We start from the raw sequence: 13,678 nt of genomic DNA on the forward strand, positions 1-13,678 counted from the left end.
CACACACACAAATCCATACGCTCAGGCATGGCCATGAGCTCTACAAGCACAGATGTGCACACACAGTCACACATCAGGCTGGACCCGGAGACACACATGTTAATATCCCCTATCGGACATATCCCAAAGCAGGCACTCACGTTACCCACAGACAGATGCAGAGGCCGGCGTGCATTCAGCTATACTGGTAACAGACACGTGCACACCCCGTCATGCACTCACACACATAAACACGCATGGATACTCACTCATGCACACACACACGCTCCACAAAGATGCATAAAGTCATACATCAATCCGGACACGCTGAAACATACATGCACAGACACCTCAAGCATGCACGCAGAAGTACACACACATTCAGATGTATAAATAAGGAGACATCAGAAAAGCTTCATAGAACATTCTACAATATATCTGACCAGTCCTCATTTCAATTACCAAGGGCATCAAAAACAAAGAAACCAGAAATGTCTGAGAAACTTACAGCCAAAGAAAGCTGAAGGAGATGTGACCATCAAATGTAATGTGGTATCCTAGAGGAGAAGGGGCATTAGGTAAGGGGAGGAAATCTGAGTAAAGCATGGACTTTAATAAGAATGATGTATCGGCCTTGGTTTATACTTCTAATAGGAAACATACTAACCAGACTTCCCAGGCTCAGTGGTAAAGAATCCACCTGCAATGCAGGAGACGTGGGTTAGATCCCTGGGTTAGGAAGATCCCCTGGAGAAGGAAATGGCAACCCACTCCAGTACTCTGGCCTGGGAAATCCCACCGACAGAGGAGCCTGGTAGGCTACATTCCATGGGGTCACAAAAAGAGTTGGACATGACTTAGCAACTAAACAGCAACAACCACACTAATCATATTAATGTAAAATATTCAATAATTGGAGAAACTGTGTATTGAGGGAAGGTGTAACATGGGAATGCTCAATTTTTCTGTGATATAAAATTCTTTAAAAGAGTCTTTTTTTTACTTTTTTCAGTGCTTTTTATTTTTTTATATTATACAAAACTTTACCAACCACTCAATACTTTTAACAAAAGAGGGTGGAAATGGCCTGGCCCTGACTTACAGAATTCTTTCCATGGTAGTACAATGTAACTAACCTCACCTTCCATCTAGACTGAGAATCCCCGCTGCCTGCATCTCAGAGGTACAAAATAAAAGCCTATCAATTCAACTGAAAGATATGTCTCTAAATAAATAAATACGGAGAAAAATGACTGAGGCATCTAGGAAAATCCACTGGACAAATCCACTGACACAAATATAAACAGATCCAAAAGCACACAAGAGGGTTGAAGGGCAGGCTGACCTGCAGGGATGAAGAAAGAGCAAGACACACAGAAAGTCAGAAATGGGGGGAGAAAGACAAAGCAGAACGCTGGGCAGAGCCCTGGGCAGAGCTCCATGCCTGCCCAGAGGGTCTTCCTCAGACACTGCCTAACCACCATCCCTCCAGGAGGTGCCTAAGAGGTCCACTTCCTAGCACAACTCCAGGAGGTACAGTTTTCGTTTGCTTTTAAGAAGAGACTCTTCATGTTATCTTATTTTTTTGGTGGTGCTGGGTCTTCGTTGCTGCGCAGGCTTTCTCTAGTCGCGGTGAGCAGGGGCCACGCTTCGTGGTGTTGCACGGGCTTCTGATCATGGTGGCTTCTCCTGCTGCCGAGCAAGGGGGCTTCAGTAGCTGTTGCTCTCAGGCTCCAGAGCGCAGGCTCAATAGTTGTGATGCACCGGCTTAGCTGCCCTGCAGCAGGTGGGGTCTTCTTAGACCCCAGGGATCGAACCTGTGTCTCCTGCATTGGCAGGTGGATTCTTTCCCACTGAGACATCAGAGACGTCCAGGGACATCCAGTTCTGCTGTTCGGAGGAAGAAATGGGGGGAAGTTCCCCCAAAACTTTCTCTTTCTCCTTTTCCAAAGGAAAAACTTTCGAGACTTTGTGCCAGAGAATGTAAAATACAGAGGAATGCTTAGAGAAACTCTTATCTGTGGCCTTCATTCCATGGATTGATGGTAAGAACGGATAACACTGACTGAGTGCTTACTGCCATGCAGCTCAAATGCATTAACCTACTGATTCCTTACCAAAAGAGACTAAGAGGTGGGTACCATCACTGGCCCCATAAGGTCCAGAGAGATGAGGTTATCTGTTCAAGGTGATAGAACCACAGAGGGGATTCCAGTCTACATCTTCATCTTGCTCTTAACTACCCTTCCACTGTCCTGAAAGGGACACTGAGACCCAGCAAGGAGAAAGGATTTTCCCGGGTTCACTACTAATCCTTAAACTGTTTGTTGTTGCTGTTGTTTTCACTTTTTTCAGTGCTTTTTATATTTTTATAATATACAAAACTTTACCAACCACTCAACATTTTTACCAAAAGAGGATGGAAATGGCCTGGCCTCGCCTTACAGACTTTTTTCCCATTGTGGTAAAATGGAACTAATTAACCTCACTTTCCATCTGCACTGACGATCCCAATTGTCTGCATCTCAGATATACAAAAATGAAGCCTATTAACTGATTATGGGCTACTACTCTAGAAGCCCATTTCCAGGCCACCACAGGCTAGCACATGTCCTGCCTGCCTCCAGGAGATACAACACGTGATGATGGACAGTAACCTCTCGCTCCATGTTCCAGGGGCCAACATCAAAGTCAAATTCACTTGACCTCACTGTCCCCCAAGGGCTTCTCCTCCCCGCCCAGCTCGCAGCAGCCTGTTTGAACACTCAACGCCCTCGCTGGTGCCAATCTCATTGAAAAACAGACCCCCCAAATTTCTACCTCCCTCCTTGTCATGGGATAAGGGGGAAGAGGCGGACACAGGCATGGGGCCAGCCCAGGTGCAGCTGGCGATCAGGATTAGCGAGACTAACTCCTGCCAACCTGGAGCTAATCCTCTTGCCCTCCTCTTCCCCCTCCAAAACCAACAAACAACTTTAATCTCTCTGCTTTGTTCTCTGCCCTTTGATCCCTCCCCAAAGGACTCAGAGCTCAGCAGCCTAGAATGATCTAGCAAGACGCCGGCCCCGGGAGGACCAGCCTCACCCACCTGTTCTTGTCCAAGGTTAGAGGTGGCACCTGAGCAGGGCTGTCCGACTGTCAGAGCCTCTCTGGGATCCATCTGGGCCCCCCTCTCAGGCCCACGGAGGATCCATCTCAGCACCCATGGAATGTTCATATCAGAACCCACTGGGACCCACCTCTGGATCTCTACGCTGCCACCCTTATGCTGTCCTGAAGGCAGCCCCAAGGGCCATCTGTGCCCTCAGAGCCCTCTTGATACAAGTGGTTCTATTACTGTTTTCCTGGCATCAGGGTCAGTATGAACGTGTTTAATCCTAGAGTCTACCTGGGGGCAGGCTCAGTGCCAACAGGATACCCTGCCTCCCCAGGGCTACCTGATGCCAAAAGCAGAACCTGCTAATGTAATCCCTGTGTCCAAGGCTGATGCCAATGTCAGCACTCACCTGCCTCTAACCTTGACTCTCACATGGCCCCAGGGTGGGCTAGGCCAGTCAATGGAAGGAGAACCACGAGAGAGTTCCAGTTCCAGCTCCCTCACCTACTACCTGTGTGACCTCCAGCAAGTGGCTTTATGGAGTCCCAGGCTTCTCAACTGCCAAGTGAAGACAATGATAAACCAGCCCTGCTGTTACAGGGATTCAGTAAGATGATGAGGATGTGGACGTAATCTTCACAGTTGGTACTGTGATGGGGTTAAGTGTCATTATGAAGGAAAAATGTCAGTGAAGGGAGGACATGGGACCACTCCTCTTTTCTCTTCCCCCACTTCAGAATCCCAGGACTTCCCTCTGTTCCTGACACTGGAGTTTACCCAAATCTCTCCTGACATAGTCCCCTCTGCCTGCTAACAAAAGTCCTGACACACCAGGAATCACCTCTAAAGGGGACTTCACACACTCTCCAGTACAACCTTCTCTTTCAAATACTCCCTTTGCACTGGTGCGTGCGTACTAAGTCCCTTCAGTCATGTCCAACTCTGTGGGACCCCATGGACTGTAGCCCACCAGGCTCCTCTGTCCATGGATTCTCCAGGCAAGAATACTGGAGTGGGCTGCCATGCCCTCCAGGGGGTCGAATCTGCGTCTCTTACATCTCCTGCATTGGCAGGTGGGTACTTTACCACTGGCACCTCCTGGGAAGTGGGGAAACCCAATTCCAGAAAGAGGAAATAAGTACCAAGCAGGAGAGAGAGGGGTCACATGCGTGCCTCTTGCCCACTCTCTCTCTTCTGTCCTCATTATACTCACATGTAAAATGTGAAGCATTAACAATAATAGAAATGATATAGTCAACACAGTGGACTTCCCTAAGGATCTGGGTAGGGAACCAGTGGGATGCTGTGTGAATTCTAACCCTTGAAACATTGGGGATTTTTTTCGGTATCAGACTGATGGTTATTACTACTTCTCAAGCCCTGGCCAGTTCCTCTACCGGTTGAGATTGTGAGTTACTATTCTCCAGTTCTGTGGAAAGTTCCACAGATGCACAGCTCTGGTCTTCTACCTCTTGCCCAACCATAGATGGTCAGTTCTATGACCCCCACTGTGACCTCGCTTTGAGGTTCCAATGAAGCTTCCGGGCATCGAGAGCGAGCAACATGTCCAAAATAAAAGCAAGTCAACATCTGGGATCAGATGCTGAGTCTGCATCCAGCTGGACTCTGCTCCCAGGAACCCCACACCCACAGCAGGGGTCCTTTCTCACCTCAAGACCCTCAAATCCATTCCCTGGAATTCCCCCCACCATCACGAGACCCTTCAACCTACATCCCTCCTCACCAAAAGGCCCCCAAATCCACAGCCACACATCCTGTCCATTCTAATACCCTTACATCCAGATCTGTGATTTCCACTTTCCCAAGACCTCCAAATCCACAACTTTGGGGGTCCCTTCTCACTCTGAGATCCCAAGTCCAAAGCTCAGGGGCTCCCCAAAATCTTCAGTTCTGGAACGTATCTATAGTCTCCTCCAAAATCCACAGCCCTACAGCAGTCTCTCCCCACAGACCACAAATTCCACCTTGGGGCCCTCTCCTAGTTAACCTGACCTGAGGTCCACCCCTCTCCTTCCTGGTTGGCTGGGTCCCAAGCTAGGCAGGGAGCATAGTGGGGAGTGGACAAGAGAGGTGAAATAAGACAATTATATAATCAGGACCAAAGTCTGTCCTGCTTTCCCAGGTAGTATAAAGGCCAACCATCTCAGACATCACCAACTGGTCATCACTCCAGTTGCCACCATGCTGGCCTCAGGGCTGCTCCTCGTGGCTTTGCTGGCCTGTCTGACTGTCATGGTCTTGATGTCTGTCTGGCGGCAAAGGAAGCTCAAAGGGAAATTGCCTCCAGGGCCCACTCCTCTGCCCTTCATCGGGAACTACCTGCAGCTGAACACCGAGCAGATGTACAACTCCCTCATGAAGGTGTCATGGGGCAGAGATGGGGGGACGGGGTGGGGGGGGGGCGGCCTGGCCAGTTCATCTAGGGCTTTATGGCAGGGGATGGGCAATGTTGGGCTAGAGTCTTAGGAAAGAAGAAGGGAATTTTAAAGATCCAATACCAGGGTCCTGGGGCTTCCCTCATGGCCCAAAGGTAAAGAACCCATCTGCCGACACAGGAGACTTGGGTTTGATCCCTGCACTGGGAAGATGCCCCAGAGAAGGGAATAGCAACCCACTCCAGTATTCTTGCATGGGAAATCCCATGGACATAGGAGCCTGGCAGGCTACAGTCCATAGGGTTGCAAAGAGTCAGACATGACTGAGTGACTCAACAACAACAATAACAATCGGGGTCCTAGCCAGGAAAGACGGTATCTTGGGCTGTCCAGCTCCTTGATAGTCAGAACCTGTGAGGAAATGCATCCCAGTATGTGAGGTCTGGGTACAGGGCCTGTTCAGAAAAGGGGCTACTCCCACTAACTAACTCCCACTCACCTCTATCAGATCAGTGAGCGCTACGGCCCTGTGTTCACCATCCACCTGGGGACCCGGCAGATCGTGGTGCTGTGCGGCTATGATGCTGTGAAGGAGGCTCTGGTGGACCAGGCTGAAGAATTCAGTGGGCGAGGCGAGCAGGCTACCTTTGACTGGATCTTCAAAGGCTATGGTGAGGGAGACTGAGGGGAAGGGGGCATGGTCAGACAGACTTCGGGGTCCCCGGCTTTTTTCTCCTGACTGCCTCTGCTATTCCTGTCTCCAGTCCTGCACACTGCTGCCTCCCCCTGCTCTATCTTGTCTTAGAGTTTCTGCGTCTCTGTTTCTCCCTGCTTCTCTCTGCCCCTGTCCCCTTTCACTCGATGTCTCTTCTTTCTCTGTGTCTCTTAGAGCCTCTTGGGATTTCTGCTTTGGAATCCCGGTCCTCTATCTCCATATGCCTTTTGGTCTTTTTCTTCTTTTCAGCTTCTGGGCATCCCCCAGTTTCTCTCTCCTGCCATCTTTCTTCTTCCTTCGTCTTCGAATCTCACATTATCTCAGCTTCAAAATCTCCATGCCTCCATCTCTCAGTAACAGTCTCTCTTTCCCCCCAGGGCCTCTCTGTTTCTTTCTCCCTATTTTTCTCTCTTCTCTTTGTGCGTGTCTGTGTTAGTCACTCAGTCCTGTGACCCCATGGACCGTATCCAGCCAGGCTTCCCTGTCCATGGGATTCTCCAGACAAGAATACTGGACTAGGTTGCCATTTCCTCCTCCAGGGATCTTCCCAACCCAGGGATCGAACCCAGGTCACCTGCATTGCAGGTAGATTCTTTACCGCCTGAGCCACCAGGGAAGTTCCTTAGAATTTGCCACGGTTATGTCTGCCTCCCAGATCTCCATGCATCTTACTTCCCTTCCTTCCCTCCTCTGTCTCCTCTTCCCCTGAGTGCCTCTGTGTCTCTTGACCTATCTGTCTTGCCTCACTCTTTCCGATTCTGTTCTTCGCACTCGGTCTCTTTCTGCATTTCTCTGACTCTGCGTTGTTTGTCTCAGTCTGTCTCTGTCTGTCTCCCCGTTCCCTCCCTCTCCCCTTGCTCTCGCCCACCCTCTACCCCTCCTTCCCCTCTGCACCCTACTCTGGCTCTCTACCTCTTTTTCTCCCCGCTTGCTCTCTCTGTCCGCCCCTTCTCCCTCTAGCGAGCCCGGGAGCCCGGGAGCCCGGGGCTGATCTGGCCCCTGCCTAGCTCTGCCCTCGTCTGACTCCTGCGCTGCCTCCGCAGGCGTGGCGTTCAGCAACGGGGAGCGCGCCAAGCAGCTCCGGCGCTTCTCCATTACGACGCTGCGGGACTTTGGTGTGGGCAAGCGCGGCATCGAAGAGCGCATCCAGGAGGAGGCGGGCTTCCTCATCGAGGCCTTCCGGGGCACTCGCGGTGAGCCGGGGGTACTCTGCAGTGTGCCAGGAGGAGGAGGGAAACACCCGACGCGGCCACACGCGTTCTGGCCCGGGAAGGGGGCCCGTGAGCCAGGGAGCCCGGGGCTGGTCTGGACCCTAGGGTCCGGTGCTGGAAGTTTAGCTCAGCACTGCCGTGCCCCCCTTCACTTCTCAGACGGCATCAGACAGCCGAGCTGACTCTCCGCTAAATCCCTGTCTCTCCCCAACTCCCTCCGCTCTCATCCCCCCAGGCGCCTTCATCGATCCCACCTTCTTCCTGAGCCGAACAGTCTCCAATGTTATCAGCTCCATTGTCTTCGGGGACCGCTTTGACTACGAGGACAAAGAGTTCCTGTCACTACTGCGAATGATACTGGGAAGCTTCCAGTTCACTGCTACGTCTACCGGGCAGGTAACCCGAGTCGACCTGGCTCTACCCTGCCCCTACCGCAGCCTGCCAAATGCCCTCCCCCAACACACACACACACACACACACACACACACACACACACACACACACACACACACACACACAGGAGACAAGTGCCCCAAACTCCCATCCTCCCCCAGAGAGGGTCCCCTCAAAACCAGACCACCACTCTTGGACAACTCAACAGTTGCACCAAAGCCCAATACTCAGTCTCTAAGGACACCTGGATATCTCAAAAGATGCACCCTCCACCAAAAAAACAAAAGAAGAAGAAAGAAGAAAAAAAAAAAAACCTGCAGAAAAGATACATGTCCTCAACCCAGCTTTCTTACCAGGACAGATGTCCTCATCCCAGCTTATCTTAGTCTCTAACAAGTGGTCCCTTTGTAGACACTCCATCTCAAAAAAGGGGAGGGGACATCTTGGTGGTCCAGTGGTTCGGACTTTGTGCTTCCAATGCAGGAGGCATGGGTTCGATCCCTGGTCGGGGAACTAAGATCCCACATGCTGCTTGGCATGGCAAAAAAAAAGAAAAAAAAAAAAGATATTTTCTTTCCATCTGAATTTCTTAACACCTGGCAAGTGGTCACCTCAGCCCACTTCCTGACTACCTGGACACCTGGTGCTTCAAAATTCAGCCCACCAAAATCATTGGTTCTCCACACAGATGTCCCAAAACCAGCCCACTGGAATCTCCAGAGACTGCCCCCTCCCCAGTTCACTTAAATAGCTGAACATGTAGACAGGTACCCCAACCAAGACCCCTAAATGCATAAACACCTAGGTAGATTGTTCCCCACACACCCAAATAAGTGTCCCCTGATCCAGCTCATTTCCAGCACCTACAGAAGTGCCTTCCATTGGCCCATTTGAATATCTGAACACCTGAACAGGTATCTCCCCACCTTAACACCTGCACCCCAACCCCACTTTGGTACCTCAACACCTGCACAGAAACCCCAACCTAGACCCCTCTAAACATTGGGACAGTTGTGTCCAACTGAGACCACACCAATGCCTAAACACTTAGGCAGGTGACCACCCCCCATACAAGTCCCGCCTGAATAGCTAGCTAAACACCTGGACAGGTGTCTCCCAACCCAACCTCATCTGAACATATGAACCCCGGGTGTGTTTCTCCAATCCAACATCATCTGAATATCTGAATAGGGTCCCAGTCCATCTCACTTTAATCCTTGGACAGGGGCCCTCACACGTAACTCATTGTGAAAACACATTCCCATCCAGCCTCATCAAAATGTGTAAACATCTGAGCAGGCGCCTGTAACCCAGTACCTGCCTTGTCCTGAGACAGGGCCCACTCCCACCAGGTCCCGCACACTGACAGCTGTCCTTCCCTCCCCTTCTCCCCTTCCCATCCTCAGCTCTATGAGATGTTCTACTCAGTGATGAAATATCTGCCAGGGCCACAGCAACAGGCCTTTAAGGAGCTGCAGGGACTGGAGGACTTCATAGCCAAGAAGGTGGAACAAAACCAGCGCACGCTGGACCCCAACTCCCCACGGGACTTCATCGACTCCTTCCTCATCCGCATGCAGGAGGTACACCCTCACAGCCAGGATGAAGAGGTCCAGAGCCAGGCAGAGGGAAATCAGGCTGGGGGTGGAGGAGAACAGAGGCCCATTGAAATCACCCCTCCCCCAACCTAATAATAACTCACCAGCTCTATGGACAGTTTGAGTAAGCTCCAGGAGTTGGTGATGGACAGGGAAGCCTGGCGTGCGGCCGTCCATGCGGTCGCAGAGTTGGACACGACTGAGCCACTGAACTGAGCTGAACCTAATAATCTTCACAATCCCAGGGATAATTAACCATCACTCTTCCACTACTGGAGTTCCCAGGTGGCACTAGTGGCAAAGAACCCACCTGCCAATGCAAGAGACATAAGAGATGGGAGTTTGATCCCTGGGTCAGAAAGATCCCCTAGAGGAGGACGTGGCAAGCCACTCCAGTATTCTTGCCTGGAGAATCCCATGGACAGAGAGCCTGGCGGGCTACAGTCCATGGGGTCTCATGGAGTCAGACACGACTGAAATGACTTAGCACAGCACACATTCCACCTATTGAGCCGTTTTGCCCACAGGCAGGACTTATGAATGCGAATCATGGTAGCAAACATTTCTGTAAAACTACTGTGCACCAGGTTTCCCAGGTTGCACAAGTGGTAAAGAATCCACCTGCCAATGCAGGGGACATAAGAGACATGGGTTCAATCCCTGGGTCAGGAAGATCTCCTGAAGGAGGGTATAGCAACCCAGTATTTCTGCCTGGAGAATCCCATGGACAGAGGAGCCTGGTGGGCTACAGCCCATGGAGTCACAAAGAGGTGGACACCACTGAAGTGACTTAGCATGCAGGCCCCAGTGGTTAGGACTCTGCGCTCTCACTGCCAAGGGCCCAGGGTTTAATCCCTGGTCAGGGAAGATCCTGCAAGTCACGTGACACAGCCAAAAAAAAAGGGGGGGCGGTTAATTTGAAAAAGTAATAAAATAGAGTGTTGTTACTCACTCGGTCGTGTCTGACGGTTTGCGACCCCATGGACTGTAGCCCTCCAAGCTCCTCAGTCCATGCATGGGATTCTCCAGGCAGGAATACTGGAGTGGGTAACTATTCCTTTCTCCAGGGGATATTCCTGATCCAGGGATTGAACCTGAGTCTCCTGCATTGCAGGCAGATTCTGTCTGAGCCACCGGGGAAGCCCCTATAAAATAAAGAGGCAGGTCCAAAGGGAAAACCCCCAGAAGGGCCCTGAGAGCATAGGGGAGTGAGCTCACCTGGAGCCCTCTGTCCATGCAGGAGAAGGAGAATCCCAACACAGAGTTCTACAGGAATAACCTGGTGATGACGACACTGAACCTCTTCTTTGCGGGCACGGAGACGGTCAGCACAACCATGCGGTATGGCTTCCTGCTGCTCATGAAGCACCCAGATGTGGAGGGTAAGGCTGGACAGGGCAGGGAAGCGGGAACCATGGACCCCTCCCCCAAATTCCTCTGAGCCTGCTGCAGTGGTCCCACCTCTCTCAGGCCCATGGACCCTCAGACACGCTCTGCTCTCTAGAGACTAGGTGATGTTTGGCTGATAAGCACCAGCCAAGTCTCACCAGCTGTTAAAACATTGAAAATATCTGAACTGATTGGTATATAGTTCCTGCGGCTGACCCAACCAAGTGCCCACCGCCCCCTCCTCCAGACATTCCCCAGGATTCCTCCTTTGCACCTCCCCTGTGATTTCCATAGGACCAGGTGAACAGGTGGGCTTCCCTGGAGGGTCAGTGGTAAAGAACCTGCCTGCCAGTGCAGGAGATGCAGGTTCAATCCCTGGGTCAGGAAGATCCCCTGGAGAAGGAAATGGCAACCCACTCCAGTATTTCTGCCTGGGAAATCCCGTGGACAGAGAAGCCCGGCAGGCTACAGTCCATGGGGTCACAAACAGTCAGACACGACAGAAGCAACTAAACAACAACAAAGTGAACAAGACCCTGCCCCGACAGTGTCTACAGCCGATGTCTGATCTGAGTGGTCTGCATCCACACCACACATGGATGTCATGCATGTTGTACATATTTGGATTTTCATTCCTGCCCCGAGTCCCCTCAAGAGCTAAATACATTCTCCCCCCTCCCCTAGCCAAAGTCCATGAGGAGATTGACCGAGTAATCGGCAAGAACCGTCAGCCCAAGTTTGAGGACCGAGCCAAGATGCCCTACACAGAGGCTGTGATCCACGAGATCCAGAGATTCGGAGACATGATCCCCATGGGCCTGGCCCGCAGAGTCACCAAGGATACCAAGTTTCGAGACTTCCTCCTCCCCAAGGTGCTGCCCCACCCAGCCCGATCCCTGTGACCCTAAACCCAGTTGCCCTTAGAACCTTCCCAGCCCGTGACCCATGGGACCCACCCCACTAATCAAAGACTTTCCCCACTACCGTGTCCCTGCCACCTTCCCCCTTGGAGACTCCTGAATTTCAGACCTCCCCAGACCTCTTGCCTCAAGGAATATGAACCCTATGTGCCCCCCAAATTTCTGTCTCAAGAGAAATGAACCTCATTTCCCCTAGACCTTCAAGGACATGATCTCATGTCCCCCAAGCATCCTGCCTAGAGGGACACAAACCCCATGTCTCCCAAAATTCCTGTCTCAGGGAACATGACCCTCCCGCCCCCTCAACCTCCTCCCATGGGAGGCATGAACTACGTGTCCCCGAAACCATCTGCTCCAGGAGACATAGAACCCGTGCACTTCAAACTTCCCTTCTCAGGGGACATAAGCCTCATGTCAGCCAAACTTCCTGTCCCGAGGACATGAATCTCATGTCCCCCAAAGCACCTCCTTCAGAGGACCCCAACTCCCATGCCTTCCACTTGTCCTCACCTAGGGCACCCAAATTCCCCCTCTACTCCACCTTATCAAAGTCCCCTCCCTCCTCTCAACCAGGGCACCGAAGTGTTCCCTCTGCTGGGCTCTGTGCTGAGAGACCCCAAGTTCTTCTCCAACCCCCGAGATTTCAACCCCCAGCACTTCCTGGACGAGAAGGGGCAATTTAAGAAGAGTGATGCTTTTGTGCCTTTCTCTATCGGTAAGAGACACTGCCAAGTCAACACCCACAGGGGCCTCCTCCATCGCTAAGGCTTAACCTAGCTTCTTTCTCCAGCGTGGAAGTCCTTCTTACCATATACCCTGGGGCCAATCAGCAATCCCCATAACTACCAAGAGCCTGGGCCAAAGCAAAAGAAAAGGAATAATCATACCCATTTCAGAGATAGGGAAAATCAAGGCCCAGAGTGAGAGATTTAAATCCAAGGTCATTTAAATCCTTCAGATTCTTAGAAAGGCGATGACAGCAGTAGTCATATTTGAGAGTGTATTTAGGGGCAGGGGGCATCCAAAGTTCCAATTGCTACAGTCTGGGCTCATCCCACCAAAAGTTCTAGGGAAACAGGCTCAGAGAAGAGTAGCAACTTCTCTGCAAGTCTCTCCAGCCTCGATATTCCAGCCCTTCTTCCCTGAGAGGATGCAGCTGGGGGTCTGTAGTGGGGGTCAGGCAACAGTGAGAACAGGCCTCACCTCCGTGCCTCCCTCTCTGGTCCTTCAGGAAAGCGGTACTGTTTCGGAGAAGGCCTCGCCAGAATGGAGCTCTTCCTCTTCTTCACCACCATCATGCAGAACTTCCGCTTCAAGTCCCCACAGTTGCCCCAGGACATCGACGTGTCCCCAAAACTCGTGGGCTTTGCCACCATCCCTCCAAACTACACCATGAGCTTCCTGCCCCGCTGAGTCAGGGCTGTGCCCAGGGTAGCGCTGGTGGGAGGAGCAAATGGGGGAGGGAAGGGCCTGGGCGGGGTTATGGGGGAGGGGAGGGGCTAAGGATGGGGAAAGGAGGGGTATGGGAGCGGAGGGGAGGGGCAAGGGGCGGGGTTAGGGAAGGGACGGGGCTATGGATGGGGAAATGGTGGACGGTGGGGAGGAAAGGGCAATGTGGATAGGAGAGAAAGAAGAAACAGAACGGACTCTTTGTTCAGCTTGCTAGAGATAAGATGAGAGGAAAAGACACCTTACGTTATACTTTGAATAGTAACAATAGCAGATATTATTTATTGAGCAAGTATTCTGTGTCAGTTCTATACTTAAAGTGTCTTAAACTCACCTCACTTCATGCTCACAAACCTAACGTGATAGGGAACAGTATATATGCCCATTTTACAGATAGCAAAGATGAGGCCCATAAAGGTTAAGTCTTTCTGAGGTCCCACAGAACACAAGTCAGTCAGTACTCAGCAAGTACATGAATACAGATGGCCATACTTAACCCACAGTCCTTGGGTAGCATCCCTTCCTCAAGTG

The 13,678-nt window shown here is 51.5% G+C and overlaps 1 protein-coding gene across 1 annotated transcript; it reads left to right on the top strand.

The window, feature by feature from the left end:
- Positions 1-5,234: 5,234 nt before the first annotated feature.
- LOC122421546 (cytochrome P450 2A13) lies at positions 5,235-13,442 on the top strand. The gene is made up of 9 exons (XM_043437650.1): positions 5,235-5,458; positions 5,981-6,143; positions 7,231-7,380; positions 7,634-7,794; positions 9,198-9,374; positions 10,630-10,771; positions 11,463-11,650; positions 12,272-12,413; positions 12,930-13,442. Exons 1-9 carry the CDS (start codon positions 5,279-5,281, stop codon positions 13,109-13,111), a joined length of 1,485 nt encoding a protein of 494 aa, XP_043293585.1. The 5' UTR covers positions 5,235-5,278; the 3' UTR covers positions 13,112-13,442.
- Positions 13,443-13,678: the final 236 nt, after the last annotated feature.

This window comes from Cervus canadensis, chromosome 18, assembly GCF_019320065.1.
Source record: "Cervus canadensis isolate Bull #8, Minnesota chromosome 18, ASM1932006v1, whole genome shotgun sequence".
Classification (NCBI taxonomy): Eukaryota; Metazoa; Chordata; class Mammalia; order Artiodactyla; family Cervidae; genus Cervus; species Cervus canadensis.